A 24943-nucleotide genomic window follows, 5' to 3' on the forward strand; every position below is an offset into this window, starting at 1 on the left:
GAAGGGTGTTAAAATAGAATGAAGAACTGAAAATGTAAAAGAAGCTCTAGTCTTACTATCCCTTTCAAAAATTGATTCCAGGTTGGTTAACAGCCTAACAAAAGAAATTCAAAGAGTTTTCTAAAACTGTTTCTTGTGTCTGAAGGAAATTGAGTAATTATTTTTTGATCAATAAGCCTGATGATGTCCTCACACCATAGGTATTTAATAGTTTACCCATGTATAAGTAATATGTCTATTAAAATGTTCTGATTGTGATTTTTTTTCATGATAAATTTAAGATTGAAAAAACATTATTATATGGCATTGTCTAATAAACTGTATAATAAATTAACTGAGATTTAAAGGCATTTTTAAATCATTCACTCAAGCATTTAAATTATAGTTACAGGCTAGATGACTTTCTATGCATGTGAACTCTATTATTTTGTCAGACTGACCAGTGGTCTTGACTGTGCAAAGGTCAGTGGTCACAGTTGTCCTGAATTACCAGTCCTTTTTTCATGTGGACCCTCTGCTGCGTTGCATGCTGTAATCTTCTTAATGGCTTCGTTCCAATATTCACACATAATATTTTAGATTTATTGACTGTTAGAAATACTACCATGCCAGTAGCAGTTCCGCTACTCCTAAGGTATTTAAAATTGGAAAAATAAATCAGTGCAAGACTTTCAGGAATCCTTTGTTTTCTTAGAGGGGGGAAAACCCCTCTTTTTCCTCTCTTCTGGCAAGAACACTTGTTTTTAAATTTCATCATTTCACTGTGAATTTGTCTGTTATTTTTTAATTAAAAAAAAATGAAACTAAGTAGCTACTTCTGTGGGAGTAAATTTCCTAATACAATAATACTTAGATCACCACTTGAATAATGTAAGATGTTAGACAAAGAACATGTGATGTATATAAATTAGCGGAGACTGTGGACACAAATTTATAAACTTTGGGCCTGATCCTGCAATACATGCTTGCAGTTAACTCTGACAAAAAGATTACTCCTGTGCTCAAATTTGAACACTTTCAAAAAAAGCTTGGAGAATTGAGGGCATCATGTTTAGCAGCCAAGTCTTACTGACTTCTCCATAGACTAAGCAGAACTTTTATAAATATAATCTTCAGAAAACAATAGGCTTTATAGGTTTTTAGCATCTTCTGTGGTCTTTAAGTATGGTTAACCGTAAAATCTACAGAGCTGTTGAAAGATGCGTAGGCTTTGTAGTGTGTGGTGCCTGCACACTATGATGCAATACAGAATCTAAATGGGTTTTTAGAGTTTTCGTTCTGAGATTCCTAAAGTCACAGGATTTTAACACCGTAAATTGGGCATATGAATATTACTGTTCTAAAAGTAGCATTTGAGAAGTAGGCTGTAATTCTTGTAGAAAATTAAACAGTTACTTTATAAAACAATTACTAGGAGTGCAAATTATTTCTGAAAATACAATGATTAATAGTATTATAAAGAAGTTATGGTCAATGTGTAACAGTGCAACTAAAAAGATTTTTTGTAAAAATTTAAATATAATAATTTATTATGTTTTCCCATCAGAAAATTGCCAAAAATATTACTAATACATTTTAGAAACTCGGAGCAGTCAACAGTGTTTGCAGTGTTATGAGGCAACTCTTTATTTTGAATAAATTCTTAGAGCTGAGATACCATTGAACCTCGATATAGTTTTAGAAACTAGAATATGAGATTGAAAAGTACAACTAGTTTTGAAAACATTTGCATTTAAGTGGTTGTTTTCATCTAAATGAGCATTTGTGATTGAATGCCGGGGGGCTATCTGCGATGCCTAAATCCTATGTGTGTAGATAATATCAAATATGTAGATGCCCTTTCATTAACAATATTGATTTAAATCGTATCAGATTCCATTTTGTTGTAAGGCTTTTGTTTTGTTTCTCTTCTCTGCCATCTTCTATCACTTTCTCACTGTTGAGAGTGGGCTTACTTTTATAGTGACATGATCTGATGGGGAACACCAAAAAATAGTTCAAAGCACAACAACTATCACTGATGCCAGAGAAATACATGAATATCTTTTTTTCAGGGATCTGGTAGTCACTGGGAACCCCAGTGCATGGTTCTGCATTTCTTAGGTGACAAACGTTTTGAGTACTTCTATACATGCTTTAATTCATATGCGTGCTTAAGTTTTTGCAGCAGCAAAGGCTTTGATTAATAGTTACATCATTTTATTAGTTTATTTTTTAACTTTATATGCAGTTCTATTCTTCTACTCACATGAATATTGAAGAGATATTAGTGATGCTTGGTTTCTGATCAGATAGTTATATTTTAGGAAATAATTTAGGAAAGGACACAGGGTGACTTTTAAAAAATAATGCTCTTTTTTTTAATGATCAACACAATATGTTTCTACATTTTAGATATTTACTTACATACGAAAGAAAAACCACATTGCAATCTTATGACTTTCTAAATCTCTGAAAAACTATTCTATTGATTTAAATCTTCCTGAAACCCTGATTGCTCTTCATTGGTAGTGTTTAGCAGCCCAATGAAGTCACCTTCCTATGAGAAGCCATTGCTAGGAGAAGATAAAACCAGTTTGCCTTCTAGTGTAATTAATAATACCATTTCTGAAATGGATCACTAATGTCTTCCAGAAATAAATTTTAACAGTATTCTAACCCCTGTGGTTTGTTTGCACATCTTTATTTTTAAACTTTGTAAAAGACTATTTCTGCTTAAGAGATGCAAAGAAGGGGAGAAAAAAGGTTTGGCATTCTTAATCATAGATAGATAGATAGATGGATGGATTAAAGCATATATGAGGAAAAGATTTTGATAAAGATGCTGCTTGGTATTTTTTTGGCTTGGTGCCAGAACTGTGTATTTTCTTTGAAATTTTAAGAGCTATTAATGATGTCACCCAAAGGGGTGTCTCACTTCCTTGGTTTTAGGTTCATGGATCTTAAGCAATCACAATCCTGCTGTGCACCAAGTCCTAAGTAGTTCAAAGCACCGGGTCTCTTATCTGTACCTACTGTATTGACTGTAATAACTACCTTAACGCGCTATCTTTGATTAAATTGTGGAACTGAGAGAATTTGCCAGCAACCTATCCAGATGTGCAGCTTGGCTTTGCCACCGCTCAGTGGTGGGATAAGCCCTGAGAAAGCACTGTCCCTCTGCATGCACGTTTGCTGACCTCAGCTTGAAGGAAACCTAGGCAGGTCTCAAGGGTGCTTCAAAAGTGCTTCAGCCAGGACTCTGGTTGTGGCAACTGGGAAATCAGGGTCCTGGCCCACATTCTCTCTGCAGGCTTTTTCTTAAGAGCACTGTGCTCCTAGTATATCTGCAGAATAATCTCATAGAGCTCTTCCTGCCTTTTAGCATAGCCTCCTGAGAGAAGCAAAAGTTGGAGGAACTTTCTTTGAACTCCAGCATAGCCTTTTTGAGGCTAGAACTCCCTCCAGGATGCCAGCACAAAAACTGTGCCTGACTTACACATTTTTGTGCTGGAGAACCCGCCTTCAAACTGCCAGCCCATTGGGATGTTTGTAATATTGTTGAACTAATAACGTACCAATACTGCAGTGAAGTGGGAGATTTTTTCCTTTCTATTGTTCTTTTTAACATGTTTTTGCCTAAAGCATCCTGTGTATCAATTCGTGTTAGGGTACACAGGGCCTGCCAGAACTGAGAAAATCAGAAAATACCATTTTCCTTCACATCCCCTACTTCCTCTGCGCTACATCATCTTTACCCCTTTCTTCTCAGACCCTGTCTTATTGTCTGCCATTTTTTCCCCAAACTCGCAAGGTGTAATTTAGAAGAATGAAGATTTAAAAGAATACAGAGAATTTTCTACCTTTTCCCTCCCTTATATTTAGAAGATGCTTTGTCTGTCATGACAGAGGCAACATTTTAAGGTTGACAATTCTTTTTTTGACCTCATGTTACTGCTTTTGTTTTAGTGAAACAGAGCTAATGTTGATGGGCACATTTCCATTATTCAAAGGATATATACATTTATTTACCCTGGAATTAAATAAATCTTATTTTTAATAACTTGAAAATAATCATACAGTACAGAACAAAAAGAAACCAAAACATGCATTTATTTTTTCAACCTTGAACTGCTTAACTGGTTTTTGTACTCAGACTGGTACTTTTTTTTTCTTTTGAGGAAAAAACGTAAATGAGCCTTGGTGTATGCTTTCCATGGGCTAAACGAATCAGGCTCTAAACTTTTATCTAGATCTATGGAGCTTGGATATAAATTGAAAAGATCACAGCTATGGGGAAAAGACCTATACTGTAAAGGCCTTTCTGCATAGATTATGAACATCATAACTCAATAATTTTTTTTTTCAAAACTATGGTTATAATTGGACCCAATGGGGGTCTCTCTCTTTGATCAGATCACAGTAACTGTGACTTTACACTGGAAAATGTCACTACTGTGAAGGTTTATCACCTGTAGAGCTGGTCTTTTCTCTGATGCCATGTTCAGTTCTCATTAGCATTATTCAAAGTTTAGTTGTTAATTAGGTTGACACTTCAATTACAATCATCATCTACAAGAGCAGTCAGGACTACTTGCATAAAGAAACAAAGATACTCATTCTTGTGTATATTTCTGTAAGAATGAAAGCTGTTTTGGTGATAGTTTGTGTTTATAATGTTCAGTTTAAAGAGTAACTTTAAATGTGACTTTGTATAGGTTTTAGTGAATTAAATATTGCTTTATTGGGTATATTGCAATACAAAGGGATGTAGAAACGTGTATTCAACATAATTGAAGTTGACTTACTTCCCTAGATGTCCCTCATGTTGAAAAATAGGAGACTATAGAATATAACTGGGTGTAATTCTACATATCTTTAAAGAATACTGTAATAATTCCATAACTATAAGATTTTTCTCCAAAGTATCTCCAAATAAGGGTCATCTAAATTGGTATTTCTAATTTTTTTTTCCAATTCTATATAATCAGTGATTGTTGTTTGCCAAGTAAGGAAAGACCTCCTTCAAACAAAAAAGTCAAGCACTAAAATAAGAATGGTCTTTTTTTTTCTTTTTAAAAACTACAGGTGTCTCATAAATATTATTTTTTTCCCTTTCATATGTTTTATCTTCTAGGACAATTCTAGAGACCATGTATCACTGAATTTACACAAACTTTTCTCAACTATTTGACAGTGGTAGCAGCTACTTCCATGGTGCATGAGAAATGATGTAAGATAGTAATTTGACTTAAAAAAAAAAAAAATCCCTAAAACTGAGTAGTAAGTGACCATTAAGAGTCCTTAAAATTAAGCCTTCATAGCATAAATAAAAAATATCCAACTGTCTTCATTCAAAACAAGTAGGTACATGTTATGATTGAGAGAAAAAAAAAAATCTGCAGAAAAGTGGCTCACATGCAGTTTACTGTAAAATAATTAAGCTTATTTATGTCAAGAGGCCTTGGGAAAAAAAGAGAGCATAAACCAATTTGCATTAGCACTCTACCATCGTCCCCTGCTTTCATTTCAATTAACAGACCAGCAGGTGCTCTTTGCAGTTAAAAAGATAAGCTATCAAGGAGGAGGATGAATTTTTGGCTGACCTGTAGACACCATGGTTTGCCTGCTGATTGGGTTCATACCTCGCTGTACCAATTTCTGAGGTGTTAATTTAACTGTTCCACTCTGTCATGCAGGTCTCGGCCTTGAAAAATAAACTGAAAAAGCAGTCTACAGCTACGGGTGATGGAGTAGCCAAGGCCTTTCTTCGGGCACAGGCAGCACTGTTTGGATCCTACAGAGATGCACTAAGATACAAACCAGTAAGGCTTCTTCTTTACTTCTTTTTTTCTTTAATTTATGAGAGCCCAGTCTCATTCTTTGTAAGGAAAATATGATATGTTTTATCCCAGTTTCATCCCAAAGAAAATGTTTTAAATCTTACTCTATGCTAAGGATACGTTGGCAATTTAGAAGTCACGACCAGCTCCTGACAGTGAGTTGTACTGAAAAAAAAATACTCATCTAAAGTCAGTTATTTTCTTATTTGTATCCCTTTCATAATTTATCTAGTATAAAATCAGATTGTGTTAATGAAGCTACTTACACACGGCTCACCTGTTTTAATGTGGTGAAGAACTGAAGAGGCTGTGCCTTTCAGACTCCCATCATTTTTCACTGTACTGGTCCAGAGACTTTCCTGTGTTTGAGGCCAGAAGCTTTTTATTTGCTAGCAGAAGCCAGACATGAGTCAAACATGCATCTCTTATATTATACACTTATCTTGATTTCACTGAGAAGTTAGGAGAAATGAAAATCCATTTCATCCCATCAGAACTGGAGAATTTGTATTTCTCATGTTTTGCTGGTACTCAGTAGATTAATGTGTTATGGGCTTTCATCCTTTCTGGCTTCTGAGGGTGGCACATATTGAGCCTATTAGAGATAAAATCATTAATCAGAAACAAGTTAGAGATTAATTTCATCTGTCAGTCCAGATTCTTTTCCTATGATATTTGGAAACTACTGATAGTAGTTCCATTTGATAAAACGCATTGAGATGACATAGGCTGAATCAGATTCTGAGGATGTTATGTTTGGTGGTCTGACTAATTCAGTTTTTTATTGAGATTTGATAGGAGAAAATCATCCTTGCTTGAGGTGTCAAGTTTGTAAATCTGGTGGGTGTGTGGGTGCGTGGGTGGATGTTTGTTTGGAGGCGAGGAGGGCAGTATATTCTGTCGGGTAAGGAGCTATGTGGTATTCCTTGATGGAAATGGATAGGGTCATTATTAATTCCAGATGAGGCCTTTTCCTGGAGGAAACACTAAAATATATTGTGGCAGGGTCTTCTTTCTACCCAAGTGATTCTCTTACAGGTAGCCTTTTTGCCATAAGTGTTGTACACGCTGTCTGTGCCATTGACAACAATTGTTATTGAGATGAAAAGTAACCCATGCAGAAATGATGTTTAAGGGTTTAGTTCAAGTATTTGTGTTTAGCGGTCATTATAGTTTTCTTATGATATGGAAAGCCAGTTTGCATGCTATATTGAAATGACTGTACCTATTTTCAAAATTGCTAGAGTTCAACACAGTGTTAGTTTCATTAAAACAAATAATTCCAATAAAGCAGATAGTTGTCGTGTATTCCATAGTGGCATTACCTGACATTGCTTCACTGCTTATCTAATTTGTCCCTTAGTCTAAAGGTGAGGACACTGGTCTGTGTCAACTCATGGCAGCTTGCAGTAACGGTTATTAAGCCAAAAAGTGTCTTAATCTACAGTCGATATATGCAAACAGAATGATGTCAGTCTAGTTGATGTCCTTACTTCTCTTCTGACCAGAAATAGGCTCCAGTCAGTCCTTTGTTTTGGTAAATTTGTTGAACTGAATGTGCAAGTTCTTTAGCATTCTGATTAGCATCTTGGTTGAAATGAGCTCTCCTTTTAACTGATTTCCATTTTATTTCAGTTTATATGCTGGCATATCTGAGATATCTACATTTACACTGTATTGAAAGTAGTGCACCATGCATCATTTCAACTGGCAAACATTTGTCAAAGTGACCTTTGCAGTTTTTCTTTCTGCATTATTTTCTTTTGCCTTTTTTTTTTTTTTTTTTTTTTTTTGGCTCCACTGATTGCATATAAGAGAAGATATTTATGAAACCATTGTGGCCTGATGGTGGGTGGTTTTTTTTTTGGTTTTTTGTTTTGTTTTTTTTTTTTTTTTTTAAAGATATGTTATTTCAGAATGTCTTAACAGGCAGAAGTCTGCTGGCAAATACCAGCATATCTTGGACTGGCATCAACTTGTCCAAAGACAAAGCGTATTTAAAAAAAAAAAAAAAAAAAAAAAGGAATTGTATCTTATTTTGAGCTGTGTTCACATTGTTTTAACTAATTTTAGTATTTTACAGAATTTTTATTGTGATAGAAAAATTTATTAGAAGCTGAATTTGCTCTGGGTTAGTAGAAACTAATAGGAGTTGTCCCATGATCGTTGAGCTCATTTTACATGAGCCTTTTGAACTCAGTTTAATGCATTGTGAATTGGGAAGTTCAAAAGATCAAGTCACATTTATAGAATCATAGAATTGTTTAGGTTGGACAAGACCTTTAAGATCATCAAGTCCGACCATTAACCTAGCGCTGCCAAGTCCGCCACTAAACCATGTCCCTAAGCACCACAGCTACACAGCTTTTCAATACCTCCAGGGATGGAGACTCAACCACTTCCCTGGGCAGCCTGTTCCAGTGCCTGACTACCCTTTCGGTGAAGAAATTTTGAGTGTATTAGGACCATTTGTCAGGAGCCTCAAAACTTGTGAATTGCTATTGCAAAGAAAATACTACCTTTTTTTTTTTGGTGCTAGATCGAATAAGGAAATCTAAACTAGAGCTATGGACTTCATTTACATTCTTTCAGGAGCTCAAGTAGTATTCATGTTGAAAATTTCTGGGGCTGTATTTAAATCAGAATATTTTCTATATAGATTTGAAATACTTTTGCTATAAATAAGCTTCAGAATCAAGAACTGAGAGGTTTTGGGGTACCATTTTTAGGATCACAAACATCCTGATGAAAAATAAAATAATGTGTTTGGATAGTTATCGATTGCTTGTAAGCTGAAAAATATGTTTAAGTGAACTATTTTCCTTACAACGGTGTGTTCTGTATGATTTTAACTTGAAACATGGAACAACTGTCATTAATATTCACTTTGAGTAAAGAACAGCTTTGATAGTGTCTGTACTCATCCAACACTTCTCTTCACTCCAAACGCTGTTCATCATGCTGAACACTCATTCTGTGCAACTGTTTGTTTTCAGCATAGGACAGATTCTCCTCGGTATAGCAATATGTCTTGAACAAACGTCTAGCAATTATTGAAAAAAAAATGATTGGTGAAAAGGAAAATGTGAAGCTTCAGGGGTCTTGGAAGGAGTTCATGGGACTCCAAAAGACCATATGGAAAATTTGACTACTCTAATGCAGACAGGAAATATGACATGTAATAGATAAAGGTGATCATATTTTTTTGTGTAATAAATGGTAATAAAAATCTCAGTCCAGTAAAAGTTTCCAAGAAAAGTGGAAGTAGTTGGTTTTTTCTGATTTAATCTGGATACTGAATTAAAGAACTCAGTCAAATTGATATAACTGCCAAGAATATTTTTGTAATATGCTACACTGTACATTAGCAAATATTGCATAATAGGAGCGGATCTGTAGAGCAAAACAGTACAGTTGGTGCTAAGAACCTGACATCCACACAGTGTGCATTTCTAGCTTTATTGTGGTTCTTACTTGAGTCTGGTGTTGAATACTGAATATCCATGACTAGCTGGAGCTCATTTTCTGCTTTAGTTTAGTCTGGAAGGAATCCAGTTAATGCATGGTAGATGGGGATGATTGAAAAAATTCTTTATACAACCTCTTTTACTATCTTATCACTGTTCCAAAATTTTGATAGGGAAGGGAAAAAGAAAATAAAACAGATTTTCATCTTTATTTACTTCAGTGTCATTTGATAAATGACCGAAAAATAATCCAGAACAAAATTGTCATCAGTGGAATAGTGAATTAGAATGTTTTTGTACGTGGTCCCATTGACATAAAGGACTGCCACCTATTTTGACAGGGTAATGTGCATGGACTTTGAGGGGGGCGGGGGGGGTGTTTCTCCAGCAGTGCAGACCTACGGCCGTGGCAATGAGGCCGTTCAAACTGTTTTGCTATAAGGAGTCCTGGCATATAGAAGGGCAAGCGATCAGTACATGGCTGTACTCAGCCAGCTAGCAGCTGTGGTATGAGCCATTGCGTGATCTGCAATGTCAGTGATCACAAACAGTTTGGATCACAAGAGTCTAATCCTGCTGAGGCATTGCAATGATCAGAGTGTTGTGACATAAGTGTTACTTATACCATGTAAATGCACATACAAATCCAAATTATGTTTACTTTGGGTGGTCAGAACTTAGCCTTGAACCTTTTGTTGCTCCTATTTTCATTAGGTAGTCCAGCATTTGGGAATTTATTGTGGAATAAGATTGCATGTTCCATGTTTCAGAATTATGTGCGTTGGTGGGAGTGAGATACAAAGATTGCAATTGTGCAGTTTGTGTCATTTTGTCAATCAGCGTATGTGCAACATTGTGGTTTTTCTAGCTATTTTACTTTACACGTTCTTCATACGTCATTTTTAAGCATCCTTCCTTATATCAGACAATAGCCACGCCAGTCAAACATTTTAACAACTCTCTGGTGGCAAGGGAAAATGGGCCTTACACATGTACTTGTGCAAACCTTGCAGATGAAAGCAAAGACTACTAAATTTTTTCTATTAATCATATACAGTATGGTCAGTTAATAAAACACTATATGATGTAAAGAATTCTTAAACAGGCAATATTCCCACTGACAATCTATGTCTAGAGAGGGAAAGGTAGGTAAGAGAATGAGGAAGGAGTGGAAGAATAATGAGTATAAAAATATTCACCATAATAGAGAGTAATTTTAACATCATCAGGAAAATAAGCAAAGCAGAAAAGCTGTTTGCTCTTGGGCAGCAAACATGAGGAGGATATAGAGGTGTGATTTTTTAAAGCAACAATAACTTATTTTCTACCTTTGAAAAATGGGCTTTCCTTCAAGAATTAGCTAACAAAAGATTAAGTTATTGAAAAAAATTGCCTCTTTGGGGGAAAAGGTCCTCAAAGCTCTTGATGTTACAACAAAAGAAAGAAACCCAGGATAACTTTAAGTTATGATGGTTGTAGCATCACTCATCAGAAATTAAGAAATGAAGAGCAAAGGGTAATGGCTTGCTGTGGAATGCTCAGCAGTAGGAGTTCATGGTCTCATCAGCACGCCAGGGTGCTGAGATAACTTCCAGCTTGAAGATAGCACAACCTGTCAGACCTCACTTTAATTGAATGCTAACTGGAGTGCTTTGGGCCAATATTGACACTATTTTAAGTAGTGACATTGACTCTCCAACAGATGCAGGTATTGTATTCAATATACAATAAAGCAAAATAATACAATTAAATGTTAAATTAGGAAAAAAATAGATATTTTAAGATGCAGAATGCACCTGAATTACTTGAGAATGCATAAGTAATGGTTGCTTATAATTGAGTTTCAAAATGAAACCTTTTGAGGACAGGTATCTCTTGAAATGGGCGTTGACTTGTTTACCTTTCCGCCAAGAGTTAGGCATAAAAAGTATAGCAGAGTACAGAAACAGAGAAAGAGTAATGAAATGCCAGAATATAGTTTGTGTTTAAATCCAGAACCACCCTGTGTAATATCCGTTATGACTATCTGTTGTGACTTCCATAAGAATTTTAATTACATGTTGAAAACCATATTGTTTAATTTGTCTTAAGGATCGTAGTAGTCCTTTATTGAATATAGATATTGTATTAATAGGAGTTGTTGTAGGTTTTAATTGTGACTATAAGAAATATCATCATATGTGAATCTTTCTTTGGGTAGATTGCAAGAAATTTGCAAATTTTGCAGAAATTTGTTTGTAATTTTAAATCACACCTTCCTGAGTAGAATCATAGCTCATACTCAGTTATCCCCTGGCCTTTATCTCTGACTGTCATGACAACAGCTGAAATTTCAGCTTTGTACTTCCTGTATTTTAAACAGAGGAATTTTAATATCAAAACCAAAATCGTGTTTAAAATTTTGTTGTTTGTTTTATTTTTAAATAAATTATACAAAACCAAAGAAGCTATGCCCATACCTGCCTACCTTATACTCTTCACGTAATAAGCAAGAGCTACCATATGAAATGGTATTAATTATAGCAATAGTACAAATAGTTGGTATGAGTCATCTCATGCTAGAGAGGAGATGTGAATGTTTTCTGAAATAAGGAATTTAAATGTTTGTACTTCTTGTTCAAGTTAAATAGCACTAGATTTAGAAAGCACAAACATACCTTCTAATTTAGATTATTTTTCCTTTTAAAATGATCACGCTGTTTTAGTTCGCTGTTTTCACGTTGCATTGAGGTCTGTATAAACAGCTTGCTTAAAATGTAGCTTAGAGTAAGAATTTCCTGCTGTGTGTGGCAAGCTATGAAAGGGGAAGAAAATTCTATAGCAACTGTTGTTGAAAGGACAGATATCTTGTTTGGGCATAGATTGTTTGGTCTGAGTATTAGCTGTCTGCTTTTCAGTATAGAGTCCCCACTGGGTTTTGATCGAACTTGTTTTGAAAGTACATTGTAGATCAATACGACAGGAGCCATTTGATGGTCTAGTAGTTAAATATCAGTGGAACATTCCTCCAAAACTCAGTTTCTAAAGGTACCCGGTTGTATTTGCAGAAATGAGAATGTTATAAGCTTTATGTACGAAAACTTATAGAGCTATTTTTGTTTATATTGATTCAATAATTTATTTTTTAAATAGCACTTAAAAGGCTTCGTGTTTACAGTAATAATGTTGAAGATTTGTAAAAGTTTTATTTGGAAAACAATTTTGTTGTTCAGAACCTTGAACAAATAAAAGAGCTAGGAGTATTGTATTATTTAATGCAATTTCAGTAAAGTTACAGCAGATATCCTCAGAAAACTTCAGTGTGGAATTTCTACAGGTTTCCACAGACTTTCTCATTTTCATGTGCTGAACAGGTAGCGGCTTTAAACCTACTCAAATTTTTAAAGCAACCTTGCTATCAGTAGGTTCAAATAACATAGATGACTTTTGGATGTGAACTCTTTATAGATCTAAATTAATTTTCATCTCAGGAGTAGCTTTGGTTATTCTGTCTCTGAACTGTACTGATAAGGGAACAGATGCACCAGGGCATGAGTGCTTACTAAATATCTGAAGCATCCGGCGATTAAAGGAAAGTATTTGGGAAAATATTACAGCCATGCACTACAAATGTGTGTTGAACGACCATTTCCTGGTGTTCTGCTACGTGGCTCGGGCAGGAGAAGTGCCATCAAGAAAAACTATGTGACTGCTCTCTCTTCCCAGGCTGATGTGAAAGGGAGAGCAAGCATGCCCGTTTTCTCTTCTGCTGGGAGATAACCTCTCCTTTTTCTCTTTCATCTTTCCAAAGACAATTGGGAAAGTGACAGTGGAGGCATAGCTTAGTTTTTATTTTTCTAAATAGTATATTTTGAAAATACTACTTTCTGTCTTTGGTCCTAAATTTAATGTTTCATAGTATGTCATGAACCATCATCTAGTCAGTTCTACACTCCCACAAAGCCTCTGTATTTCCAGAAATCATTTCTTTGTGTAACAACAACAACAACAATAAATAAATAAATAAATAAATAAATAAATAAATAAGGAGTTGTTATAATTTGAAATTTTTTGGAAGAATGACAGAACTGAGAAGAGAGTCTGCCCTCAGGAACACTGTGTCTTATACGACCATATCTCACTGGAGACTATTTCATTTGTTTTGATGCACTTTGAATTTGCTAAGTAGCTTGGGGTCATCTTCTTAAGACAAGAGTCTTTAGGAGCTCAAGAATAGCTAATGCAAAGTGGGTCAGGAAGGCAGTGCTATTTAAAGCACCACAAACATTTCAAGCTATTTGGCAGATCCAGCATGTCCTGCCATGTGTACAGTGTTCACCAGTTATCTTGGGATAAGTAGTAGGTGGAGTAACTTGGGTGCTTCTCCTGGAGACTTGATTGAGACAGTGCTACGTATTGTACTGAGACGGGTTTGCGTATCACAGCATTTCAGCTACCCTGTGAAAGGGGAAGGATTATGTTAGGTAAATGTATAGCTTCTAGCTCTTCCAGTGAGATTTCTTTTCTAAAATCAGAGGTTCCATAAAGAAGTAAGGATGTAAAACTTAACAAGTGAAACATGAACTTAAGTACTTTGCTGCGTAGGATTGGACCTCTTAAAAGAGAGACTTAAAAAGAGGGAAGCTTTTGTGATAGTATAAGAATAGGATTTTAAAATTACATCACAGTGTTTTTACTGCAACATGTACTTGGATCATACTTGAACCATTTAAAAACAGTGCAAGGTCTAAAGAGCAGTTGAAAATCATTTAGAGCCACTCCGCCAAACTCACCTAGGTCACATGCAGAAAACAGTTGGTGATATTCTGGAAACAGATAACTGCACAGTCAGCCAGAATGACAGGAAAATGCTTGAAGTAGCATCTGTAGTTAAACAGGGGTAGGAGCAGAAAGCTGTGGTGATCATGGGCATGAATAAATTTGTCTTTAAAGTGGCTAACAGTTGGAGCTGTTGTGAAGATCAATATAGCAGTTGTCTTTGATCTTTTTTCTTTTGAATGGCTGAGAGGTCTTTTATTCTGTTGTGGGACTGCACTGTATATGTAGCTTTTGGGTAGTAAAATATTCTATGGTAGATTTACATGTGGGATTTTGTTGGATTCCAGATTTTCTGTCTTTGAGACTTTTGGTTGTTGTTTCTAACCTGGTCGTTATTTTGGTTTTGGAAACTTGGGTCAGAGGCCCCTTGGCTTTATGATGCAATCAGGTGATGTACCTTGATCACTACACAAGCTTTGTAATGTACCTATCCAGTTAAGTCAAACAGCTTCAAGTATTTATCACAAAGTATTGACAAGAATAACAGAATTGGAGAGAATGCTCATCAGAAATGTCCAGTGGTCTGTGCACACAAGAGATAGCAAATTTTAAATGAAATTAGGGAGTAACATAGGAGTCAATTTAATTGTTTATAAATAATCTTATTAGCATCTTTCATTTTTAAATGAGTACTGTTTTCAGTAATAATTTTTTCAACAAACACTACATTTTCAACGAATACTTTTTCTTCTTTCATCATCAAAGTGTTTTGGTGCAGGGTTTTTGGTAACTATAGGCTATGCGCTTTTCCCATGTTGGGGAAGTACATTTTATTGTATTAAATGTTAATCTCGTCTGTTCAGACTTTCTCCATAACAATGTTCAAAAAAGCTTGTACCTTTTGTTTTGTGTAAAAATAAAATAGATTTGTATTTCAGTAATCTCCTGTTAAATCAGCAGTATATTTATCAATCTTCTCATGTTTTGGTAGAATAAATATAAAAATAAATTGGTTCAGATACTCTAATTCAGTCCAAAAACATGGTTTGATTTACTACTATTGCTGGTTTAGTATGCCACGAAATAAGAGTAATCCTGAACAATAATGCATGTTAAATTATTTGAAGCAATGGACCTGCTCTTCCTCAAAATTTGAACCACTTGAAATTTTTAATGAACAGTGCTATAAAGGTAACGTGAACCAACTATAAACCACTTAGTTTTTTTCTTGCAATGCGTATTTTGTAGACTGACTTCATAAACCAGAGGTTCAATTGCAACATGTACTTTGAGAACTATTTAAATACTGTGTGAAGATTCTGGGCTTTTTTTATTGTTGTCTGTTTAATTGGGTGCATGTTTATCAAGATTGGTTTAAAGGGAATATTTGTATGTATTGACTATTAAGAAGTAAATAAATTTGTAATGGAAAATTTTAAATAAAGCACCATATTTGCATACTCTAGTTACGATCTAACTTTTTCTGTTTAATTTTTTTAGGGAGAGCCTATAACTTTCTGTGAAAATAGTTTTGTGAAACATCGTTCCAGTACTACTAAGCAGTTCCTGGAAACTGCTGTTAATCTTCAACTGTTTAAACAGGTATGAGAGGGTAAATGACCCATTTTTAATGATTTTCCCTTAAAACATATCCATATTTAAATACATTTTCCTTTCTGTCAGCTTATGAAACTCTGGGATAAAATACAAGTACTTTTTGTACAGACAGTCATCCTAGTTTTATTGTATTTTTACATCTTCAGTTATAGTTAAAAAAGGGGGGGGGTGATCTCAACAAAAAATAACCCTAGGGTGCAGAGCCAATGCAGCATCTCTTCAGAGCCAGTCAGCAACTCATCTAAACAAGAAAAATCATGGATCTCCCAGCTTGATGGTTGAACTTCATTTTCAGCTCTCTTGGCTCATGACCAGAGAACCTAAACAACATAGCACTTACCTAAATTGGACTTCAATGGTGTTTTATTTATAAACTGGATTCATACTGTAATTGCAGTTTTCATTGCTAGGCTTTTTGAATTATGCACACAGCGAATGTTACAAACCCAAGCCATAGGGGTGGCCTGAAGAATATTCTAGCTGATCTGTTAATATAGAATTTGAACTAATAGAGAACAAATTGTTGAATGTCCAGCACAGCTCAGTAATAGTTTTATTACAGTCTTTGAAATGAATTTTTTTCTTTGATTTGATTCTGTAATTCTTTTTTCCCTCCTTTTCATCACATGATCCCATTGCATCAAAAGCGTGTTAAGAAACTTGTTACTAGATTTTTAGGAAAATCAAGGAAAATCTGAATGAAATTAGAAGACTCATAAAAATATATATTTGCCTGCAAATATCTGGAATGATTGAAGCATGGGAGTTCATGTTTAAATAATCTGGTGGACTTCTTTGAAGATATACTACCATGATAGATAAGGGAAATTCATTATATGCAAAACCTTCTGATTTTCAAAAAACATTTGGTGTTAATCAGAGGCTAGTGTCTAAAGTAAAGATTTACGCAAGGATGATAGTTTGTAGAAGTCCTGTGAAAATATGTTTCTCCTAATTGTATAAAAGTTAAAGAAATGCTGATCATAGAATTGGGCTCTGTTAATTTTACTGTATTTTGTTTTACACAGTAACAAAATGTAAATAAAAATATAAAATAATAAAGAAGAAATCTGAAACCTTTTGAAGTATCCAGCACATATGATTGAAATGGAAAGAAGTAATAGAGTGAACAGTGTTGTTTACATTTTGCATATCTCAGTGCGATAAGCTAGCATGGAACTTTCTTCCTAGAAAGCTGCCTACAAGCAATGTTTCTAAATTGTTGTCACGCTGCTACGACTAAAGCAAGATCTTCAGCTGTAAGAAAAAGGTTAACTCCACTGAAATGAATGGGCTTGTCAGTGTGGCTCCGTACTTACCCATTACATTTTAATATGTATTCAATTAAACAGAATCAGTTTACAGTTTGTTTATAGCTTGTTTTAATTTTATTTCAACGAAAGGAAATAATATATTTTAGAGGATTAGGAAATAGTAACAATTTTGATGATGTGTATGGTTTAATAGCAGTAGTAGCAGTAGGTTTTTTTTTCATTCCTCTAGTTTCTGTTGTGAAGGTTACTCCTACTTTTTCAGCTAATCCTCAGCCCAGCTGCATCTTCTCCAGTTTTTCCCAATGACAAATGAGCTGTTTTCAAAGTTGTTTGTGTTCAAAAAGACTAAACTGTATTTTATTCTGTTCTGGAGAATCTTTCAAGCAGAAAATAGTTCTTAGAAGCAGCTTTAAACCTAGACCAAGCAGAAAATAGGTACTTTAAATGCACCCTTTTTGCCATAACTGACAAGTAAGCTTTATTTGTGCCATTTTATAAAACCCTTCCTCTGTCCTTTTGTCTTTGTAGGTATTTAATCTTCTCCCCCTCTCTCCTACATTAAAACATGTTAATTCCTCTAATTTATCCACTCTCTTAATTTTGGAAGTTGTAGTGTCTTTTCACCAAAGTACCAGGAAATCACTGTTGGAATAAATTGTGGAATTAATTCTTTGTGTTACGCCCATTCAGATTATTTTCATCTTTAACATCATCTGATTTTACTTTGTATTGCATTTTGATGTGCTTTCTAGTAATGATATCCCAAAATGTATTAGCACATGCCAGTCTTTTGTACCAAAATCATTAATTAACCTGTAAATAGGATCAGTTCCAGCGCTTACCCTTAAATACCATGACTGGTGACACTTCCAGCCTGGCACTTTTCCTCTCATTACAAGCTGTTATCTCCTTTTTGGACCAGTCCTCATCCAACCTAAAGTTCAGGTGTACTGTTCAGGTACTCTGCTTTTATTTCATCTAAGCTAGTATTTTGAGGCACATGCAAGAGTCTTTTCTGTGGTATAGATAAATTGCATGTCCTTTATCTAGAAAATTAATTGTCAAAGAATCTGTGAGAACCAGTGTTTTGATAACTCATATCTTTCCATTTACTCATTTACTGTTTTTCCCCCAGAAATCTATTTGTAAGCCTCATCAAATTGTTAAGGGCAAACTGATAGACCAGCACTTATCACAACCTTTGTTTTTTAAGTAATGGTACTGTTGTTCTTCACTTCAGCTGTGTTTTCTTTACCTCGATAGACTCATAAAAATTTTTTACTTGCTGGTTTCCTTAGAATTGTGTAACAGAGGTGAATCTAGGGTTTTTTTGACTTGAGTTTTGTTCCTTAGGTATTATGATGTATAATAACACATAAACGTTAATGTTTCATTAACACTTGGTATTTTTGGTCCCTTATTCAGCATCGTAGTCTTTACTGAAAATTGAGACAGGATATTTTTGACGGGGACCGTGCCTAGATTATCTTTTAGCCTCAAGCCATTCTCTTGGACTTATAAATTATGGAGATGTCTTTTAAATCAGGTTGATGACTTCACGTTTTTAGAAGTTGAAAGGACTGTTTATATTGCTCTGAAACAGAATACACCGAACTGTTTATGCAAAACATACATTTTCCAGGAATTTGTAGAAGTAATTTATGGTAAATACCCTGATATGGATCACAACTATAGGGGTGTGTGAAGTTCAGTTTGCTGCAATTTGCTGGCTTTAGTTTTCTAAAGCTGTGTTCTGCCCTGAATAGATTTAATTTTAAAAACCCTTTTAAAAACAATTTTAAAAAATTGTTATTCTTAAATGATTAGGATATTTAGTAATATAAAAAATATTTTTCTTAAAAAGAAAATAACTATTATTTATATACTAAATATTCTTATTTCCTGATGAAATATTCTGTATATGACAGTTTTTCTTCAGATTAAATGCTTCTTCTCTTAGACTGTATATGTTACTTCTTTCCTTACTATATTTTTTCCACATCTTTGGTATTTGTATTATTGTGTAGCTAGTCTTTAGTTCAAGCTGCAAACATAAGCAATTAATAGTTGCATCTTACATGTCAAATAGTTCTGATGAGTGTCCAGGGAAAATATTAATTCATTCTTAGAACTAGCATGAAGCCTAATGCTAGACTATCTCATTAAATAATGTAATTGTATAAGTAATATAATCTGCAACATTTATTGGAATTTGTTCCTAAAATGGTGGAAAGTGCTAACTAGAAAAATAATGAATGCAGGATTAGGACTTGAAGAATCATAAGTCTTCGAAAATTACTAGTAATTTCAAATTTCATTTACAAGCTTTATGAGTTGAGCTCTCTTATTGCAAGCTTTTGAGCTGTTAATATGTGGAAATCACATTTATGATGTTTTTTTTGCTTCTATCAACTTCTTGTTTTTAATAATGGGTGAATTGACTTGGAATTTTTACTCCTGCCTAAATAAATGATTGGGCTTAGCTCACGAACATCATCTCTCCTTCCCCACCCCCCCACCCTTTACCACCTGTGTAACAAGATCTTCTGAAGTGGGTATGGTCTATACTTTGTTTTTAGAATTCAAAATTACTTAAGGATTATGATAGTTCTGTCTTTATTCAGCTTACAATCCAAGAGCAGCACTGGAATTACTAGTTTTTCATTGAAAGCGGTAGTCAACCAAGGGCACTCTGGATCTCAAAGTGAATGCATTTCTTGAAATAGCAGGCCCAGATTTTTTGAGAGGGTGAGTTTGAAAAAGGGGAGGAGAAAACCATAAATTGTATGTGTGATTCCCCATTCTTTTCATGTAGCAATTTAAGTGAAACCATTTACAGTAAATTACTCAAAAATAATAACTACTACTACCACTTATAATTTCATTTAAATAATGTCTCCATTATCTTTTTGCTAACAGTTCTGTTTGTCACTGTTTACATTAAACACTCAGTTGGAGTGATCCTCTAAAAACTAAAATTCGGTCAGTCTCAGCCCTCTGTTGATAGAATTTTACCAAATGATGAGTATGTCCATAAATCTTCTGTTAGTTTATGGTATGGAATGAATTCATAACTTTCCCAAAAGAGATAATGTCTTACAGTTCAAAGGCTGGGGATAGGAGGAGAGGGGTTGTTTTTTTTTTTTTGTTCCGCCCCCCCCAGCAGTAGCTAAGGATGCTCTTATCTCCCTTTTTTTTGTTTTTAACTGTGAAATAATCCAGTGATCTGGATGTGGTCTGACCATGAACCAACCTACTTGGAAAAAAGCCAACTTGGAGTAAAATGAAAAAATAAGAAGGAATTTAGACAAGAAAGTGAAAGAAATGGTTATCTTCATGCTTGCCTTATTCTTGCTGCTGGAATTTCTGTACTCTCTGAAGTAAATTGTTTCATGTCACTAGTCTGTTCATTGACAAGCATCAGATTGTCAGTGACATTGTTTGGATAATCTGTGGTAAAATATGATATAGCCAAATAATTAATTTTAGTTAGTTCCTATGTACTGTTTAGTACCAGTGAATAGCTCATAAGTTTTGTTAGAAGATGAACCATGTATAATTGGAAAAGTGCTTTCTCACTTTATCTCTCAGACCTGAGTTAGCCTTTTCAAAACAAAAAGGGAGGGGTTACTTCTTGAAAGAATTTTAAACCTTTAAGAATGTGCTCGTTGTACTTCTTTGAAGCCTCGTAGTTCTTGAAAAGAATGTATTCATTCTTTCTGAAAGGTTTAATCATTAATTATCTTACTTTGACTTTTTCTGGCATATTTGGATCATTTCAGTCTTTCTATGTACATTTATACGTGGATGCAAATCCATGTGCTTATGCACCTGTAACCTCTGCATAAGGACAACTGTTGCAATATGCATCTGTAGATGCAACTAAGTAAGTGTTAGTGGTTAAAAAAAGGGCAAACAGATGCGTTGGAACTAAAAAATACGATGATGTCAACCCTGAACTGTGCTCCATCAGGTGGAGAGGGCTTTATGGGTCTGCTTTGTCATGGTACCTCACTTTGTATTGGGACTTCATGCATCACATTCGCATACACTTAAACGAAACATCCTTCGAGCCCCTTTGCATGCTGCCGGTCAAATCCAACCTCCTGCTACCACCATTTCTGAAACCAAGTCACAGCCTTCCTCTGCTATTTCTGTGTGGATGGTTTTGCTACAATTTCCCTTCCACGTACTGTCCTTATAGGGTCATTTTTCATGTAAAACACATACACTTTTAATGGACCTCAAGCAGACATCGTAGTCTATAATTTCTTTGAACTGGGTGTGGTGAAATGTTTCCATTTGTTCTAAAGGTATTTTCTGTGTACAACAAGTTCCTCTTTGGACCCATTGATGCATACCCAGAAAGGAATACCATAGGTTTGGTTTTGTTCTTTTCTTGGTGATGTGAAGTAAACTTATGATTTCAAAACAGAACATCAAGGAGCATCTCAGTGATCTTTATTTGATTATGATTACAAATCCAAAGTTACTGTTTGTAAGGAAATAAATTAATATATTTTCATGCCATTAGAAAAGCAAGAAAAGCTTGAAAGCCATTTAAAATATTTCTGAACAAACTGACGTATAATTTCATTGACTATAAAATTTTACAAATCCATTTGTAAATTTTGCGTAATACATATAATTTACTTGATGTATATAAAATACTCTGATATTTCTGCTGCTCATAGTTGCAACTGCTCTTGCAAAATCCATCTAAAAGCATTAATTAAAAGCATTAATTAATCCATCTAAAAGCATTATGTTATCCGTAAGCCATATGTTGTCTTGAACATCCATATTCCATTATAATGTACGCACTGAAAACTGTAACACTGTATAGCAATAGAAGGGCCAACAGTGTGACTTTTTTTTTTTTCAGTTTATTGATGGTCGGCTATCAAAATTAAATGCAGGAAGAGGATTCTCTGATGTTTTTGAGGAAGAAATCACAGCAGGAGGTTTTTGTGGAGGTACAGAATTAATTTGAGTGTACTCACTGATGATGCTTCTTTGGGAGCTGTTCAACATGATGATGTTCTCAGGATGTCCTGTAAATTGTAGAAGTCGTTAATCTTATTACTGCTTCATTGTATCCATTCTTTCTTGGAAAAGTTTTAGCCTTTAACAAGTCACTGCTGGGACACATACTATTATGTATCTAGTTATGTATATGAAATGAAGATACGTTGTTTTAATCCAGTAAAATAATACTTAGATTTCAATATGTGATGAAATATCACTATATTATTTACTTTTTAAGTGCATGTTTACATAATGTGATATATGTAAACTGCATTTTAAAAATAATTTTGAAATTTGTGCTGCTGAACTTTTTCTAGATAGTTATGTTTTCCATAAACACTTCTAACTTTTTTCACATCTAATTATTTCTGCAGTGCAGAAATCAGAGTGATTTCCTGAATGTTTAGAGAAATTTGCTTTCTCCAGCAAATGTGTTACTCTCAAAAAGAGGGGAAAAAATTAACATTTGCATATAATCTCAGAAGGAACACTGAAATTTTACCTTCTTCATAAATAAAAATGTTATTCCTTGTGTTGTTTCCCTCAATTATGTTCACTGACAATTGTTATAACACTTTTCACGTTAACTAGCTTACAAAGTTAACCTGTATAGAAGGGTGGGTGCTCAATCCATTGCTGAATATTACAGGATTGTTGATTGCTTTCCTGTTAGGCATTTATTACAGCTGTATTGTTATTTGAGGTATCATATTTGCTATCAAAATATTGGATCAAAATATGCATCACAGCACAAATACCATTTTATGGTCTTTAAAGTAGTGTAGAAGCTTTTTCAGTAAATGGACGTTATGTGATTTGAGCAAATGCACTGAGTTGCATATGGCAGCTTTAGATGGTCTCCCTTTGCAAAGACTACCTTTAAATGGGCACATTTACAGAGGAAAGGATTTGGCCCCCACGGAGAAATGATCGAGTGGTGCAGAGCTATCTTCACCTTTTGTAAAATATCTTTTTTATACTCAGAGTACATAAATCCTTTTGTTCAAGATTTTCACTGCCTTCTCCTGCCCTCTGTGTCTTGTGCTATGATCTAGCACATAATTTTTTTTTCTTTTTCCTTGATTAAAGTGTGGTTAGTTATACAGAGATTTACGTCTTTTCTACCTTTTTAGGGTAACTTATGCTGCTCTGTAAACAGATTTTAGGCATTGAGCATCCATTATTCAGATAGGTGGTGTCAGTATTCGTAGTTCGTTCACTGACTGCAGTTAGGGGGTCAGGAGGCTGCAATAAAACTGCAATAGAAGTTAGATAAAGCTTGTTTCTTGGCTGTGTGCTGGCTGCCTGTGAACCACGTCTCACCTGGCTCTGGTCAGGAGGGAATGCTTGGCTTTGCTAGCAGTTCTCGGTTAGATTGCACTGTGTGCTTACTTTTCAAGTCAGACAAGCTGGATATTGCCAGGTTGTGGACAAATTGCTTAGGGCACATATTCAGTATTTACATAACTGCTGTCTCATTATCGTTATGAAGTGCAGGGCTAACAATATGTATGCAATTGAAGGTGACATTTTGTGACACTAATGGGGCAGAACTATGATCTCTTTGCAGAGTTAACTCCCATCAACTTTATCAGGAAGCCCAAGGTTTTAAAAAAAACAGGTGAAACCCAGCCTTCAGAAAAGTCACGGAAAGTTAGTGTAAGCTACAAGCTGTTAAAAGGACGGGTGAACATATTCTTAGCTATAGAGAGTATAGTTTTAAGATTACTGAATCAAATGGAAAGTGTTTCTTTAAGTAATCTCTTTTTTAATTTGCATTTTTCCACATACGCGAGCGTAACTAAACCAGCACAGAAAATTAAACTGGAAATTGGAGAATAAAACTTAGTTTTCGTTATTTTTTATGATTTTTTTACAATAAAATGGTCAAAACTTATTTCCCTGTGACTATATGTGAAAAGAAATTTGTCACCCATCTTCATTACAGTTTGCACTTTATACTTAAAATTTTATTTTCTGTGATGTGTATTATTCTGTGGAAGTATTAGTTCTCAAGAGTTTTGTGTAACTTTCAGTAGAAGAATATAGTGATAGTTGATTGGCTTAGCACTTGGATGTCTTGTAGAACATATCCATTAAAGTAATTGTAATTGCATGAATTTTACTACAGCATTCATTTTTTTTTTTTTTTCAATTGATCTAATATCAATGGTGGTAGTATAAGGAAAACTGAAAAAGTAAAAACCTTTGAACACCACTTTTAATAGTAACTTATTTTAAGGATTCAGCATTTCCTTGCTAGAGTTTCAGGAGGTTCAACTCTAGCTGAGGGTATGCAGTGTTAACATGGCCTTTTCTGTAGATGAGTATTTATCTGTTACTTTTTTTGGCTTCCCTGAAATTTCTCTACACAACTAGAAGACAGTGAAACTTCTTGGTGATTTTCTGTGATCTCATTTACTGTCCCTAGTAATTGCTTAAGTCATAGGCTGACAGAGAAAGCTCAGATGTGGAAAGAGTCACTGTTAAGGATACCACAAGCCAGATGATATACGAATATTTTTGATAAGAATTTGAAGTTACGAAATGTCATGTTAGGGAAAGTACTTATGGTTCATTGAAATGTCCTTAACACACTACCAGTGGTTAAATTTCACCTTATTACATGTTATTTGCATGCTACCTTCTCTGATAGTTCCAGGGAGCAAGATCAAAGAAGTAAAAAATGAGTCATTTCTGCTTTAGGTTGCTCTTTGATGTTCCTACTGGAGATAGGATCATAATGATCATCAGGTTCTCTCCTTTCTAAGCAAGCATTGCTTTCGCTTGTGCCATCATTCCTGAGACTCTGGCTGTCTCAAAACTGCTTGTAAAGAATTTAGTGGAATGGGTGAAAATGCCTGATATGAGTATAAACAGCTCCGTTTTTTCACCTCATTGAGAAACTCGGGAATACCTTTTACAATGATCCAGTTAGTTCTCAGCCGTGTTCTAGGAGAATGTTTTGGCTTTCCAC

The 24943-nt window shown here is 34.7% G+C and overlaps 1 protein-coding gene across 2 annotated transcripts in view; it reads left to right on the forward strand.

The window, feature by feature from the left end:
* The window catches only part of DENND1B (DENN domain containing 1B), a 162270-nt gene that overhangs the window by 112831 nt on the left and 24496 nt on the right, over window positions 1–24943 (forward strand). For both annotated transcript variants that reach the window (XM_082311510.1, XM_082311511.1), the window contains 3 exons: window positions 5679–5804; window positions 15548–15649; window positions 21824–21914. In XM_082311510.1, coding sequence (XP_082167636.1) covers window positions 5679–5804; window positions 15548–15649; window positions 21824–21914 — 319 coding nt within the window. The remainder of the gene's footprint in view (window positions 1–5678; window positions 5805–15547; window positions 15650–21823; window positions 21915–24943) is intronic.

Source organism: Platalea leucorodia, assembly GCF_965183815.1.
Source record: "Platalea leucorodia genome assembly, chromosome: 5".
Taxonomy (NCBI): Eukaryota; Metazoa; Chordata; class Aves; order Pelecaniformes; family Threskiornithidae; genus Platalea; species Platalea leucorodia.